This window comes from Muntiacus reevesi, chromosome 12, assembly GCF_963930625.1.
Source record: "Muntiacus reevesi chromosome 12, mMunRee1.1, whole genome shotgun sequence".
Classification (NCBI taxonomy): domain Eukaryota; kingdom Metazoa; phylum Chordata; class Mammalia; order Artiodactyla; family Cervidae; genus Muntiacus; species Muntiacus reevesi.
The window spans coordinates 8,970,627-8,986,570 of record NC_089260.1 but is presented as its reverse complement, the minus strand read 5'-3'; the positions used below and the strand labels follow the sequence as shown (position 1 = coordinate 8,986,570).

The 15,944-nt window shown below is 36.8% G+C and overlaps 1 protein-coding gene across 1 annotated transcript in view; it reads left to right on the top strand.

The window, feature by feature from the left end:
* Positions 1-15,944, top strand: part of RUNX1T1 (RUNX1 partner transcriptional co-repressor 1) — a 151,093-nt gene that overhangs the window by 120,077 nt on the left and 15,072 nt on the right. The window contains 2 exon segments of the mRNA XM_065902568.1: positions 8,269-8,337; positions 13,312-13,502. Coding sequence (XP_065758640.1) covers positions 8,269-8,337; positions 13,312-13,502 — 260 coding nt within the window.

Sequence of the window (15,944 nt, the reverse complement as noted above, 5' to 3'; positions counted from 1 at the left end):
AAAATAAAAGTGTTATTTGTTAGGTTATGTTAAGGCAAGCAATGAAAATAGGTTTAAGTTTAATTTGAATCAACATTGGTCCAAATGAAACTAGTATAAGCATCTTATTTTTTACTTCTGTATTGTGAACCAAAATTAGTAATATAAAGAGGATATTTGTAATCATTCAATCTAGGCAAACATTGAGAACCTTAAATTAAACAAAACTTTAAAATATCCATTTTACCTGGCTCTATTGAAGAAATTCATCAAGTCAGTGCTTGTTTTTTGTGCCTGGCTTACTGTGTGCCAGGCATCATGCTAGGTACTGCAATAAAGGGACAAGTTTCTTAATTCCGTCCTTTGAGGAATTTTTGAGCCAGTGGAAGAGATAGGCAAGGAGGCAGCTAGTGGTGCACCAGCAGGCCACTCAATTCAGTCCCCTGCAGTGACAGGATTAATATTATCTGCTGTCCATTGTAAAAGAAAAATTTCGGAAATGGATGGTGCTTCAGACCCATGTGAGTTACTTTTTCAGCACACTGCACGCAGGACCATTATCATATAGTCACATATAGTCAGGCATTCTAGTGTGCAGGCGTACATCATTCTCTGAGAAGGCAGGTTTAGTTTTCCTGTTACATAATCCAAAGAATAAACTTAGTTTTAAAAATTTCTTCTTAAGCATACACAAGTCACATTACTTTTAATGATGCTTAATGAATTCATATTTTTGGTAAAAGAGATTGCTTTGGTTTTCCGCTTTTATAGGTTGTATTTTTCAAAGACTACAAGTAGTTCATTTCTTTGTTGGGACTCTGTTAAAACAGTCCTAAATTCTTTAGGGACCCTGAACCCTAGATTGCCTTTCACAGAAACCTATCACAGCATCAGAGAGAACCCGTCAAGCGTCATACAACATGCAAGTTTTAGCATCCAGCAGTTGTTTCACTGGTGTCTTTTGCTAATAGATTCCTGAAGTCTTTAAGTTCCATCTCTCTTGTGTGCTGGGCTGTGGATATAAATAAGGCAGGTAGTTTGTAATCATGGGACATGATCATCTACATTAAGGGCTTTTGGGGGTTTTCTCTTAGGCTTTGGAGTCAAATGTATTAGTGTGTGTAATTAAAGGATTGGAGTTGTTGGCTGATAAAGTTATTTTGTGCCTCTGAAAAGCATCTAGCGGGATGTGTGGGTATGTGTGTGTGTGTACAAATAGAGATACGGATATGCTTATATCTTTATGTACATGAAGAGCTCCATATCCTATGGTAATTTTGTATGTGTTTCTTCTAGCCTGATTCTCTCAATTCTTAATTTGCTGTCTGATTTCAAGTGAGACCTTCAGAATAATGTTATAGAAGATATCTTTAGTTCAAAATATCACCTTAGTCATATCCCTGTCTTGGAAATAATGGCACCATTATTCTTACATTCATTTGTAGCATTTTAATTGTATTTGGTGATTGTACAGAGAAGAATGTCACTTCTATGACTTGTGTTTGTTAAATTCATTCTAATTCTCACTTTTGAAATATATCTATAGTATTAAGTCAGTGTGAGAGATTAGTAAGATAATATGATTAATCTATTATTAATTGAATTTGGGGGGTTTCCCCCAGATATTAAGTAAAGACTATTTTAAATGAGTAGCCTCTTGAACAGTTTTATAACAGCACACACTAAGTCCATGATATTATCTCTACTCTTTTAAGTAAAAATCAGGTAATTACCCTGAAGAACTTTTGAAATAATGTACTTTGCCTTGAAGTAATATACTTTTTCTTGAAATAGTGGATTTTGATTATTTGCATTATTATTATAACTCACTTGATTTCCAGGAAGAATTCTAAATATCCAAGTCTTAAGAAAATTAGAAAACTATTTTTTTTTAAGTAGTTGTCTCTACTTTCAAAGTATGATTTGTTCTGCATACATTTTTCACCAAAGAGCAAATTAATGCAACCAGAATCAGATGACCTCATCACTGAAGTAGAATTGCTTTTCTACATATAGATAGGTGGGTAGCTGCTGCCTGGCGGTTCCGATGCTCTCTGAGTGTTTACCAAGGCCGCTGTGGTTCTCCTCTTCTTTGCCCTCATTTCCTATTTCTTGCAGTATGCTGTTCACTCCATTCTCCTGACATTTGATTTCCTTTAAATGGCTTTCTTTTTACTGCCTTTGGACTACTCTAGAATCTCTCCACAGCTTATCTTTTATTTGTCTGCCCTCTTTCTGTGATCCTCAAGTCTTCTGTATCATTCACTTCAGTTCAGTCACTCAGTCGTGTCTGCCTCTTTGCCACCCCGTGAATCGCAGCATGCCAGGCCTCCCTGTCCATCACCAGCTCCCAGAGTTTACTCAAACTCATCATTAGGGAAAGTTAAAAGAATTATCTAATTCTAATGATGGATTTAAGACCAGTATTGGAGACTGAAGCTTAAAGCTTTGAAGTATGAATGCACTTTCCTGTGGTTTTTTTTGAGTGTTTGAATATTGTGAAGAGAGGATATGAAGTTTAGAAAACACCATCATGTACATTTTGTTAAAGGTGTATCTCTAGCCATGAAGATAAGTACCAGAAAGATTTTTGTTTTAAAGGAAACGATAAATCAACTTGATTGTTCACAGAAAGTTTAGAAATTCAGAAGTTTGTTGAATTAATACTACCTCCTGCCTAAAGCAGATTGGTAGAGAAATTAATATTTTAAAATTTCTTTGGCTGACAAGTTTTATCACTGTCATATGATATGATTGAACTGTAGAGTTTCTCATTACTGTCTAAAGGCTCACGAATCTTGCATGAAGGTTAAAGGCATAAGGTCTGAGCAGATGTCTGGATCTGAATCCCTGTTCTTCTCACTAGTTTTGTTGACCTCTGGCAAGTAACTCTGTGCCTCAATTTCTTCATCTGATAGAGATGGTAACAATACATATTTCATAGGTGTTTCTGTTTTAAAGGAGTTAACAGTTATAAAACATGGGATAGTGCCTGACATATAGTAGATGTGACCTAAATAATAGCTGCTATTATCGTTTCTAACATGCAACCTCAGTTTAGAGAGTAGCAAGTAGTACATAAATTTAGTGTTTTTGCTTGGCATCCAAGTTTATGAAGTTATAGTGGATTCTTAGGTATTTTTTCATTTTGAAAGTATTTCCAAGCAGTAATTCTGTCTCAAATATAGTAAATCTATTGTACCTTTAGGACCCTAATTCATAACTGTAGAAAAATAGCTTACTTACATCCAAAGGTATATATTTTTCAACTTCTGAACTGTCAGATTATAAAAGTCACAAGTTATTCATAGTATATCTACATATAAAAGCTTAGATTTTATGTCTTGTATTGATTCCTTTTAAATTACATCATGAAATTCATTTCAAAACAATGCATCTGAGTTCCTAACATAAAGTACCTACTGAATTTTTAAAAGTCTACTGTTTATCGGGTTAAAAAATATGTGAGTACTAGTTAAATATATCCATCTTTGAAAAACAAAAAGAGATGATTCCCTCCTGTGGCATTACATATTTTTTACTGTTAAAGATGAAAATCATAATATAGTTCTTGGCTTCTAGGTTGGGTTGGGATTTTGAGCATAAGACTGAGATTTCTGAATTTATTACCCTTTAAAACAAAAAATAAGTAGCATTTCTAAAGATGAGCTCATTTAAACCTTCCTTTCTTTGATGGTTTTTGTAATAGATATTTTCGTGATCACTGCCTCATTCTGCCCACCTCAGGATGGTGGCCATAACATAGGTGCTGTCAAGCTTTGAGCATTGATGTCCTGGGTCATAGGACGTCACATTGATTCTTCAGAGGCTATCAACTCATCCCTTCATGTATATTGATGGCAGCCCTCACTTTATCTAGTATCCATCTGTTGTAAGTGTGGTGCATCTTCCATCTCTTGCATACATCCTAGATTGCTTTTTCTGTCTTTTCACCTTACCTCCACTTCAACTTAGTTTCCTCTTTCATAGATGTATCTTTCTGAGGCTCCCCTGTTCCTCTTCTTTCATCCCCAGGCAGTTTGCATCCCAAAGCAAGCTAAACTTAATTTAGAAGGACTTTTCTATGATTTTTCCATCTTTCAGTAGTTACACATGAATACATTTCACATTTTAAACCATCCTGTACAGACTCTTCTGTTTTCACCACTGTATTTTAGAACAACCATTCCATTTTATAGCAACTGATGTTTTATAGGTGGTCAATATTTAGTAGTTAAAAATTAACTTCTTTAGAATCTGAGCCTTAGAAGTGTCTTGTACAAGTTTGTCTAGATTCGCCAAAAATCTAAAATAAGAAAATCTTGGGAGAGAAGTTGTCCCTTGTAATATTGATCAATGTCAGGATTTGTTTTGTTTTTTCAAATTTAACTTTGCATATGTATTTTCTTCTTGCTGCTACTTAATCAGGAGAGAAAATACTAAATTTATTAGTCATTTGGTTTCTGTGGCTATTAAAGTAGTATTTATCAGTGTATTAAAAGAGATTCTAAAAAAAAAAGATTCTGAGGAATACCTCTACTGACATCACTTCAGTCTTCCTGTCAATACACCTGGTGCTTAGCTTGGACACAGCAACTTAGAACCAGAGGGGATATTGTAAAATATGTATACATATGTAAATAGTTGTGTATTATATAAATAGACTGCAGCTATTTTGGAAAAAAAAAACTTTCTTTTAGAAAGTAGGATAGGATTAAGAAAACTTTTGCTTGATTGGAGTTGATATTTCTATCAGGATTCTAGGTCAGGTGGAATTTGACTCTATGTGGATATGACATGTGTCATTGAGAATTCTAGGGAGATGAAGCCAAGAAGGTGAAATATAGCACAAATTTCTGATGTGGTAAATGGATCCTCACGATCTGTACCAACTATATAGCACACAGAAAGGTGGGTACCCAGTTGACTCCAATACAGTAACTGTCTTTGAACAAATTTGGGGGGTATTCATGAGGTTTAAATAAAATTTATAAAAGTATCATCTAAGAAGTTTGAAGACTTCCCATCAGGGTTCAGACAGTGAATTGCTAGCAACAGAAATAACTTCTGTCCCTGGGTGACATGTACGGAGGCAGTAAAAATTTACTGGTGTACATTACTTAATCCAAGCCTCTTCGATGATTCTGTTTTGTCTGAAGTTTTGTGCCCTTTTGTTTAGGTGCTTGGAGAAAAGAAAAAAACAAAAACTTTAAGGTGCTCTTTTCACCTTAGTTTTTTTTTTATAAGGAAATAAGTATACAGTCAACCCTTCATATCCACGGGTTCCATACTCATGGATTTAACCAACCACACATTAAACATATTCGGGGGGGAAAAAAAAACCCCAGAAAGTTCCAAAAGGCAAAACTTGAATTTGCCATGTGCTGGCAACCTTTAACAAAACATTTACATTGTATTGCATGATGAATTATAAGTAATCTAGAGATGATTTAAAGTATAGAAAAGGATATATGTAGATTATATGCAAATACCATTTTTTATTGAAATATAGTTGATTTACAAGTTGTATTAATTCCTGCAGTATAGTGGAGTGATGTACACGCACATTCTTTTTAAAATTCTTTCCCTTGGCGCAGGTTATTGAATGCGGTTCCCCGTGCTGTACACTGAGACCTTACCATTTATCCATTCCGTTTGCCTCTGCTACCCCCGAGCTCCCAGCCCACCCCTCCCCACCCGCCCTCCCCCTTGGCACTCCCGAGTCTGTTGTCCACGTCTGTGAGTGTTTCTGTTTCAGTCTTGGGCATATATCCAGATAAAACTGCAATTCAAAAAGATATATGCACCTCTGTGTTCATAGCAACACTAGTCACCACACCATTTCATGTAAGGGACTTGAGCATCCTCAGCTTTTGGTCCCCCTCCGGATACCAAAGGATGACTGTAAATCCATCCTTACTGGGCAGCCTGCTCCGTAATGAGAATGAGGAGAGTCCCAACTGACATCTCGTCGGAGTTTAGGGTGTGCCATGCCAAGCAGGCAGTAGGGAGTCCCTCACTGAGTCCTCACCGCGGCAGTCTGGAACGTGGTATTCTTGTCGGCACTTTACACATGGTGACGGAGACGTGGACAAACTAACCGGCCCGTCCGTGTCTCAGGGCAAAGCCGAGATCCCTCATCTCTGGCCTTTAGACCTAGCTCTTCTCCTGTGCTGCCCAGCGCTGCTAATTAGTATTTGGATAACTTAGCATCGCTTTTCCCGTTGTCTGTAAGAAAAACTGGCCATTTAGAAAAATAATTTTTATGAAGTTATTACTCTTTCCTTAACCCAGTAATGAAAAAAATACACCCCCCTCCAATTTTTTGCTACTGTGGAAAAGGCATATTTTTTCCTCTGTTTGTCTTCAGACTTTACAAATCTATTCTCATCCAATAAATTATTCTTAAGCCAAGGTTTTTTCTCCTAAAAATAAATGTCTAAGTAAATCTCTGTTTCACTGTGTCATGTGACTAAGTGTGGACTTGACTTCGCTTTCTTTAAAATAGTGTGGAAGATAATCTTGACAAACCTAATTACCCATCTTATTTCTTTGGAGTTGATAGGCATCAGACAGATTTATCAAGGTCTTTAACAAATGAAAATTAAATAAAAACATTTGGGTTTTCGTCATTTACTGTATAGAAATGAATGTGCACATGAGAACGAGTGGGTACTTCCAGTCCATTCAATTATCAGGTAGTCATGAAATTTTAATGTAAACTTTCAAAAATTGTTTATATTTGGAATAATTTTAGACTTATGAGAACATTGCAAAGATAGTACAGGGAGTTTTCCATATGTCCTTCAGTAAGCTATAAGATTTTGATAATTTAGAATAGTTCTAGAAATTTTATGTTCTGGGCAACTGATAATCTATGTACCCTCAAGTGACTCAGAATATTCAACTGTGTCTAAGGCATTCAAATATAAAATGATATATACTTAGCTAATTTGATTGTGCTTTTCTCATTCTGTAGCTCCATAAAATATCGAAGAGTGGGCTGAATTTCTTTTGACCATCAACATACATTAGATAAAGTATTCTTTAAAAAGTCTGCTACTTAACATTTCTTATACCTCTAGAGAAAACTTCAATTATTTGAAATTTGTCATGAGTTGAAAGATTGTTAAGTTTATAAAAGTTAAAATGATTTTCTTCTTCCTCCAAACTTCTAAATATATAGAATTTTGTTTGAAAAATTCAGTATGGAAGAAGTTTAGAGCATATTTTAGCTGTGGAAGACTGTATACACTTTATTTTCAAGCATGCATAAAAACATGAAAATAAGGTTTCATGTCATTTTCATGAACATGTTATTTGGAGGTCAACATTCCTATATTAACTTTATTATGATCTGTTTTCTCAAACATTTAAAATTCGTGCAGCATAAAAGCACATTTCACTTAAAGTGGAACTTCATATCCACACCCTCACCCCCACCCTGGAGGCATGTCCCGTACTAGTTATATCTGGCCAACTGGCTCTCTATGAATCCATTCTAATGATTCTTTCTTGCTTCCATCCATGTCAAATCCATATAATCCAGTTTTTGTGAGAATTTTTAATGCTCAGCAAGATTTTTTAAAGTAATTAAGTGTGAGAACTGGTTAGCCATGGAGTCAGGCTCACTTTTTATTGAAAGGTGATAGAATCGTAGCTGTGTGAAAATTATGTTACTCCAATATAATTTGACTTTCTGCTGTCAATTTGACTTTAAAAAAAAGAGAAAATTGCCAAATACAATTTGCTTTCTTTAATAAAATATGTTCATAGAAATTCTCATACTTAGGGAGTGCTGGGAACAGTGTTGTGTAACATACTGTATAATGAAAAATGTGGGTTTCCCTGGGGGCTCAGATGGTAAAGAATCTGCCCGCAATGCAGAAGACCAGGGTTCGATCCCTGGGTCAGGAAGATTCCCTGGAGAAGGGAATGGCAACCCATTCCAGTATTCTTGCCTGGAGAATTCCATGGCCAGAGGAGCCTAGCGGGCTAGAGTCCATGGGGTCGCAAAGAGTCTGACATAACTGAGCGACTAACACACATAATGAAATATTTAGAGTTGTTTTTGTTTTGAGCATATAAGCATTTACACCAGTGACGTATTTTCCTGGAGCTCTGATGACCGGTTTTCCTATTTTTATTTTTTGGAGTTGGAGTGTTTAGAAGACTGTGTCTCTGTAGAGAAGCTGAGATAGTGGGCATTGCTTGCTCTCCCCGTGTGATGACCTAACAGTGCTTATGGTGCTTTCCTCCCCTCTCCACCGATTTTTATCCTTCTCATAGATGCACATCGGGAATTCCTTCACAGGCCTGCTTCTGGATATGTGCCAGAGGAGATCTGGAAGAAAGCTGGTAAGAATTGTTTAAAAACATGAGTTTAGCGTTCTGGCAGCTGTGTGCAGTTGTTAATGCAGTGATGTGAAGAATGACAAGAAAGGACTTTACCGCTAACAGCAACAGCAACAAAATACGCCCCTAACACACAAACACACACAATTTAAAAATCCTGATGAATATTCTTAAACCAGGCCTGATTAGAGCACAGAGTAGTTTTTATTTTATAGCATCTGCTAGTGCTACTGTAGTGAGTGTCTGGTGATACTTCTGTTATAAACCCCATTTTTCAGGGGCTGTAATGGTTCCAGGTTGGAAGCCTGAGGTTTCAGCTTGCATGCACCTTTTCCTTCCTGAAAATGAAGTCTGGTATTTTACTTTAGCCTTATCTTCTAATTTTTTTAATTGAGCTATAATTGACATCTACCTTTTAAATTCTTTTAAAAAATATCACAGCAACAAATTCACCAGTGGAGGCACTCAGAAATTTTGTGGTTACCAGCATTTTTTAAAATTGATCTTTTGTGCTAGTTAATATGCAATGACCAAAGCTGAAATAAGTTAAATGACAAAGTTGCTAAATTTATGTTTTCTTTTCCATGTATACTATCTGATTTTCATTAAGAGATATTGTTCTACATTTTGAAGTAGCTTTAAGTTTCTGATGACTCATTGACTTACTGGGCTTAAAGAAATTCAAATTTGGTAGAATCTTGGTGGAACACCAGTAAGTTGAGACAAAACCTTATTAAAAAAAAAAAAACTCAGATAAACCTATTTCATGACTTAAAAATGACATTGCAAACACATTATGTGTCTTTGAGTTTCTGTAACTCCAACTGTTAGTGTTTCCCTGATGGTTCAGTGGTCAAGAATCCCCCTGCTAATACAGGAAACACAGGTTTGATCTGTGGGTTGGGAAGGTGTCCTGGAGCATGAAATGGCAACTGACTCCAGTATTCTTGCCTGGGAAATCCCATGGACAGAGGAACCTGACGGACTATAGTCCATGGGGTTGCAAAGGAGTCGCACATGACTTAGTGATTAAACAACAACTCTAACTGTTAAAATGGTTTGTCCAAGCTGAGAAACTGGAAAATGCTATTTCTGCAAACCATCAGACAGGTGTGGGCCAGTAAACCCCCAGTTAAGGAGAAGAGTTTTTTTCCTACAGAAGATTTCAGTTTGGGTTTTGATTTTACCCAGTTAGGTCTGTAGGTCTGTGCAACTTGGTGACTCTGGTGCCTTGACTCTTATTAGAGTTTTGTGGGGTTTTTTTTTTTTTTAATTTTCTAAGAAATAACTCTTTTGTAAGAGTGATAAGGTGTTTCAAAATCTGATAGTATTCTAGGCTTAGCAGCTTAGATTAAGAACCAAAGAGAAAGATCTCTTACATGTCTATTATACAAACCAGATAGATGCATTCAGCCTAAAGGTTAAGGTTTATATGTGTTGTGTTGTGTTTGTGTTTATGTATGTATGTATGTATAGCCGGTCTGTATAGTCTTATCAGATTTACCACATTGCCTCTAAGAAGATTTCCTACCAAGATAACAGTTATGGAACATTCTTAGGCTGTTAAAATGTGCTGAGTGCCACATAATCTGGAGAAAGAATTGCTATGTCTTCCTTCTGACCATTTTTCTTCCCAATTTTGATCTGTCAGTGCAACTTACTCCAATAAGAGGTACAAAGAATTGCCATTTTGGATAGCAGAAGGATGAACTTTTGTTTTGAGGGAGAGAGTCTCTGTATTTCCCTTATTTATGTGTATTTGAGTTAAATCTTGATAGTTCATAAAGAAAAATTGACAGTGAAGTCTTGTGTAATCCAAATTCTTTCTGTGCTATTATCTGCTCAAGTCTTTGTTTGACTGCTATTAAGTGAGAGCAGATTTTTCTGTATATACTACCTTCGTTGGAAAGTTAACTTGAATAGCTATGCACAAAGGAAATCCTACCGTAAGTGGTAAGCAATTGGAAGCAGATTCAAAACAGCGCTATGTACTTTGCGCTTAATCAGTTGTTTTTTTTAACTTGGAATATTGTAATCTTGAGTCCACTATTAATTTTTCTTCACTGTCTGGTGGATTTCTCAAATCAGTTCTAGGTATACTTTGCATTTTGGGTACTCTGAAAAGAGAGAAAGAGCAATACTTGTTTATGTAGTGTCCATGCATTTTCTAAGGGTTAAACCTTATCAAACCAATGTTTAGAATATTTATAAAATGTACCTATCCATCTATATTAGGTCTTCAGTCTAAAATCTGACCTGGAAGTAATTTTCATTAAATTTGTATTTTTATCACAGTGATATCCCTGATCTGCTGCATAAAAACAGTTTGGGAACAGTTTTCTATGGATAGCTGCCAAATTTTAGGGGGAGTCTGTTGAATCTTTGAAGGACAGATGACAGTTTCACCTGGAAGTCTCAAGTAACTGCTTATCATATGTATAGGCTTTTAAAAAGGCATTTCTAGTGTTCAAAGTGTCAAGGCATCCAGCATGAGTAAAACACCAAAGGCAAAATGTGACATCTACATTCAGCCTGTTAAAATTTGAAAGTTTTTTCTCCCAAGATTCTAAAATTCACTAAGGGGAATTTTTTTTTTTTAGACAAAACGTATAAAGTGTGTCTTTACAATGAAACTATTATACATTACCTTTGTGACAAATAAACAATCCTCATATACCTTTCTCCCAGTTTTCCCTATTTCACCATATTTGCTTTGATGTCTTCTCTCTCTGTTTCCATCTTTCCTTCACTCTTTTTCTGTTTATGCATTATATATATATTTTTCCCAACCACTTCAGAGTAAATTGCAGACGTGATATCCTTTTACCCTAAACATTTTAGTGTGTATTTCCTAATAAGAACAAGGACATCCTCTTATATAACCACAGTATGGTTACCACAATCAGGATATTAACATTAATACAATATAATTATTTAACTGCTAGACCCTATTCAAAGTTTGCATGTTACCCTAATAATACAATGTAATAACAAGAAACATATTAAATATTTGGAATCCTAACAAAATATTGAAGGCCATATCATTTTTCCCCTAAAAGTGGTATTTTTAAAAGCAATAGAAAAGGTAACAAAATACACTCTGTAGTTTAAAAGGCCTTTATAAAATTGGAGAAAGGCTACCATATATATAGTTTTTAAATTGCAACTGTTTTCTTCAGTATATTTTTCAAACAATCAATGAATGTTTGCTGTTGGTAATAAATATTCAAGCACCTTGTAAATGTCCTACCAATTCTCTTTGCTGATCTGTATATGCCTGTGGGATTAGAATAGGAATGCATAATTTAAATATAAATTGCCTGATTTGCATATACAATTAGTCAAGCTACAGCTTTGATCGTAAGCAAAAATTATTGTCCTGTATTACCACTTAGATAGAATTTTAATTCACCTTGAATATTCAAACCAAATTAGACCCTGACTATACAGTTAGAAGGGCAGTGCTTCCCTAGTGCCCCAAGCCTTTATGATAGGATAATAAAGGTATCTTTCCACCTGCTGGTGAAGAAGGTGCTGCCACCTCTGTGCAGTGCTCTGCTTCCATCCAGATTTTAAATGCATATTTAAAGCAACCAAAAAATGCTGAACATATTTCAGTTAATATGTCCTGTCTGGATCTTTCCCTTTTAATTTAGTTTATAAAATCTAGCAGTCAGTAATTACAAATGAGTGAACTTCAGAAATAGTGCTGTAAAAAATGGTGGAGGCTACAAAAGTCATGATTATTAATTAATAGTGGAGGGCTTCTCCTGATCCTCAAGTCATGAACTATGGAGGTGTGAAATAAAACATAGAAATGTAAAGAACTCTAGGAGTATTTGTATCTCAACATTTTTAATCTGCAGTATAACATTTTTATTAGGAATCTATGTTTTTAATTAAACAGAACATTTAATTAAGGTGCTTTTTAAGTGAGTGAAACAAGTGCAAACACTTGAATGAAACATGTCATAATTAGTTTTAATAGAGTGTTAATTGGTACGAGATTTGCCAAGTTAATAATTACTGCTTATTAAATTTTCAATTAATCATTGTCATTTTGCTTTGAATAAAGATGAAAATTAGATAAACTAATTCAGGGGGAGGGTATTTTCCCTTGTTAATTAGAACAGTTATTTTTTTTAATGGAAATTACTTGTTTTAGTTGTCAATCTTATTTGTACATTAGTCAAATCTTTGCACCCTTTCCACAGCCAAAAATAAAGAGCTAATTTGACACCTTTCAGGTTTGTAGTCAGGTCTGATTGTTTTGGCCTGCAGTATGATTCAATTATATTTGTCTAGTGCAACAGTTGGTTATGCAAAACTACTTATATTTGATTCAGTAGATGGACTACAACTGAAAATTTTGGAAATGAGAAAATGATTTTTTTTTTTAATATCCACATCACTCAGGAAATAAGAAAAAGAAAAGCTGGATCTTCCATTTGTTTCATCTTGGATTTTCTTTCAAAGGTCTGCATTAATTGTTATGAGACACCTTTTCATTACTGTATCTTTCACCAGCAGAACAAGTGTCTGTGTAAAATCTATTCCCTTCCTCTCTTTTCCTGAAAGCATTACCCATGGACTCTCTATGTTCATATTTCATTGTGGCAAAACACTTTCTTCGTGGGTCTCAGTTATGTAGCCGGATTTCTTGTGGTAATTTTTGTCTTCTGACTACTTAGTCTGATCTCAGGATCCTGTCTGGAGCACTAGTTTCGTAGTCCAGTAATCGTGAGGCTACAGAAATATAAAAGGTATTCCCAGGAGTGTAAAGTAAAGGAACAAGGCCTCACCCTTCGCGTTTCCTAAATATTTCCGGAACGTGAGTCTTTAGAGGGCTGGAAGACCCGCCCGGTAGGGCCGGGAGTCGCGCGTGTCGTCTAGCGATCTGTGGCGACGGGCCGGGAGCCCGGGCCGCAGGCTAACCGAGCTTGTTCTCTTGTCCGGTCCCCCCTGCCCGGCCCGCAGAGGAGGCGGTCAACGAGGTGAAGCGGCAGGCCATGACGGAGCTGCAGAAGGCCGTGTCCGAGGCCGAGCGGAAGGCGCACGACATGATCACGTCGGAGCGCGCCAAGATGGAGCGCACGGTGGCTGAGGCCAAGCGGCAGGCGGCGGAGGACGCGCTCGCCGTCATCAACCAGCAGGAGGACTCGAGCGAGGTGAGGCGCCTGCGCGAGAGGCTCCCGCTCCGAGGGTGGGTCTCGCGATGGCGCGAGGAGACTAGCCGAGGTGCATGTTGGGCCAGAGACAGACTCGTGTCTGAGGGGAAACGCGTGGTTCGCGGAGGCCTGGCACTTGGAAATCGACCGAGAGCTGACCAAGTTTTGTCTTTGTTAAAGACCTAAAAGAACACCTGCCGCAAAAAGAGTTTTAGCGCATTTGGTGGGGAACAGATTCAAGTGAAATGCTTAGAACTTCTGGCACTAGAGATTGAGAACTGAGTGTGTATGTGTGGGGTTTATCATATATCTGTGGTTTCCTTCTAAAAGCCAGGATTTAGGACAGAGACCCCATCTAAGCTGTGTCACCTGAAGATATATTGCAGGCAGGGGTCAAATTTATTTCCTTAACTCTTGGTTCTGAAGTCCAATGCTAAACCAGCTTTTGCATCAATTAAGAATTCCTAAGAGATCTTCTGCACGGTCTGTGTAATAACCATTGCGATGGTCATTTCATAAGCATCACATCACTGGCAGATGTGATGTTACACATTTTAGTGTTATTACAGTGTATCAGAACACACACACACAGGTAACCTAAATGGCTGAAGGATCACGGAGGTAACTAAAACACAGTGTCTAGCAGGATGCCTTTTAAACAGAGACTGTGAAGTCAGAACAACATGATAATGCTCTATATTAATACAGTACCCCAATCCCCAACCCAAAATAGCCTTAGAGAAGGCCTGCCGTTAGCTTGTCACACCACGCTGAACTAGCAAAAGCATATGCTGATAAATCAACGGTCCACTACAACACATATCTATAATTCATGAAGGAGAGTAAGAATTTAATTTGTACCAGGCTTCTCTGTAGATGAAAGACCCTATGGGAATTACTCGATACCCAGAGTTTCTATTTAATGTGTAGCAGATGAATAACAAGGGGACAAAAGGAATTGATTTTCAACCTTTGAAAGTTTCCCAGGAAAGGAGGGACAAAGGGAAGTTTTCTACCCTTTACCACCTGACTTCCATTGTTTAATTAAACTAGATATGAATTCAATTTTGTTGGCATCTTATGGCTAAGATATTTAAGGACTTTGTTTCATGTTTTTTGAAAGAACATTTTATTACCATCTTTTGGACAGAATTTGTCCTGCTGCATTCAAGTTAGTGATGCTGTGAGGCACAATTGTTACCATCATTAAAACATCTTTCATATGAACATTTTAGGGCTGTTGTGAATTATAAGAATATTTTATAGGTCACTAAATTCTGAAGATAAATATCTTAGAGAAATTGAGAATTAAGTCTTTATATTTGGCTAATAGTGCTATATCTCTTTAGTATCTATAATCTTTGTACCTTTATACCTAATATCCAGAAGAATATATGAACTTGACAATGGTATTTAGCATTATAAAAATCTGGCGTATCAAGCAGTAGCTATAAATAGTAGATAGGATGAAATAACCTAGATATGAGTAATCTTCTAAGGTAACTGGTTTTTTTTTTTTTTTTTTTTTTTTTTTTGATGTCTTGAGAAACTGGTTTTTAATATAGTATTACCCTAGTCTTCAGTGACATTTCTCAAGGATTTTAAAGTAGACTAAGGCAATGGCAACCCACTCCAGTACTCTTGCCTGGAAAATCCCATGGACGGAGGAGCCTGGTAGGCTGCGGTCCATGGGGTTGCAAAGAGTCGGACATGACTTCACTTTCACTTTCCCTTTTCACTTTCATTCATTGGAGAAGGAAATGGCAACCCACTCCAGTGTTCTTGCCTGGAGGATCCCAGAGACAGGGAAGCCTGGTGGGCTGCCATCTATGGGGTCGCACAGAGTCGGACAACAACAGAGTCGGACTTAGCAGCAGCAGCATGCTAGTAGAAAAGGCTTGGAAGTCAGAGGGCCGCATTTAGTTTCTGGCTCCATAATTCTGTGATTTAAAAAAAAAGCAACACTAAACTTCTAAAAGCTTTGGTTTTCTCATCTCATGTGGTGCCTACAACTCTGAGACATAATCATTTTTAATCACATTGCAGGTGAAGAGGCTTACTTGGCTAGTCACACAGCTGGGGGTTGGCAGGATCTCCACCGGGGCTCTCAGATACCACCCTCATTACTCTGTTTCAGAACAATGAAATAAGGATCGTGAAGGTATTTTTGGATACAGATAAAGAAAGGCAATTTTAATATGGTTTCCTACTTCTATTCTTAAACCGCAAGACCACTTTTAAGATTTGTGGGGGATTGAACCTCTTTTTTTTTTTTTTTTTTTTTTTTTTTTGGGATTGAACCTCTTAATGCATCATGCCTCTTCTCATCAAAAGTAATATAGACGTTTTCCAAGATGGAAAAGAGAATGAAGCCCAGACTCCTCCAGACTTGCCCATGAGTCCACGGGCACATAGATATACACATATACACACCCCAAACAC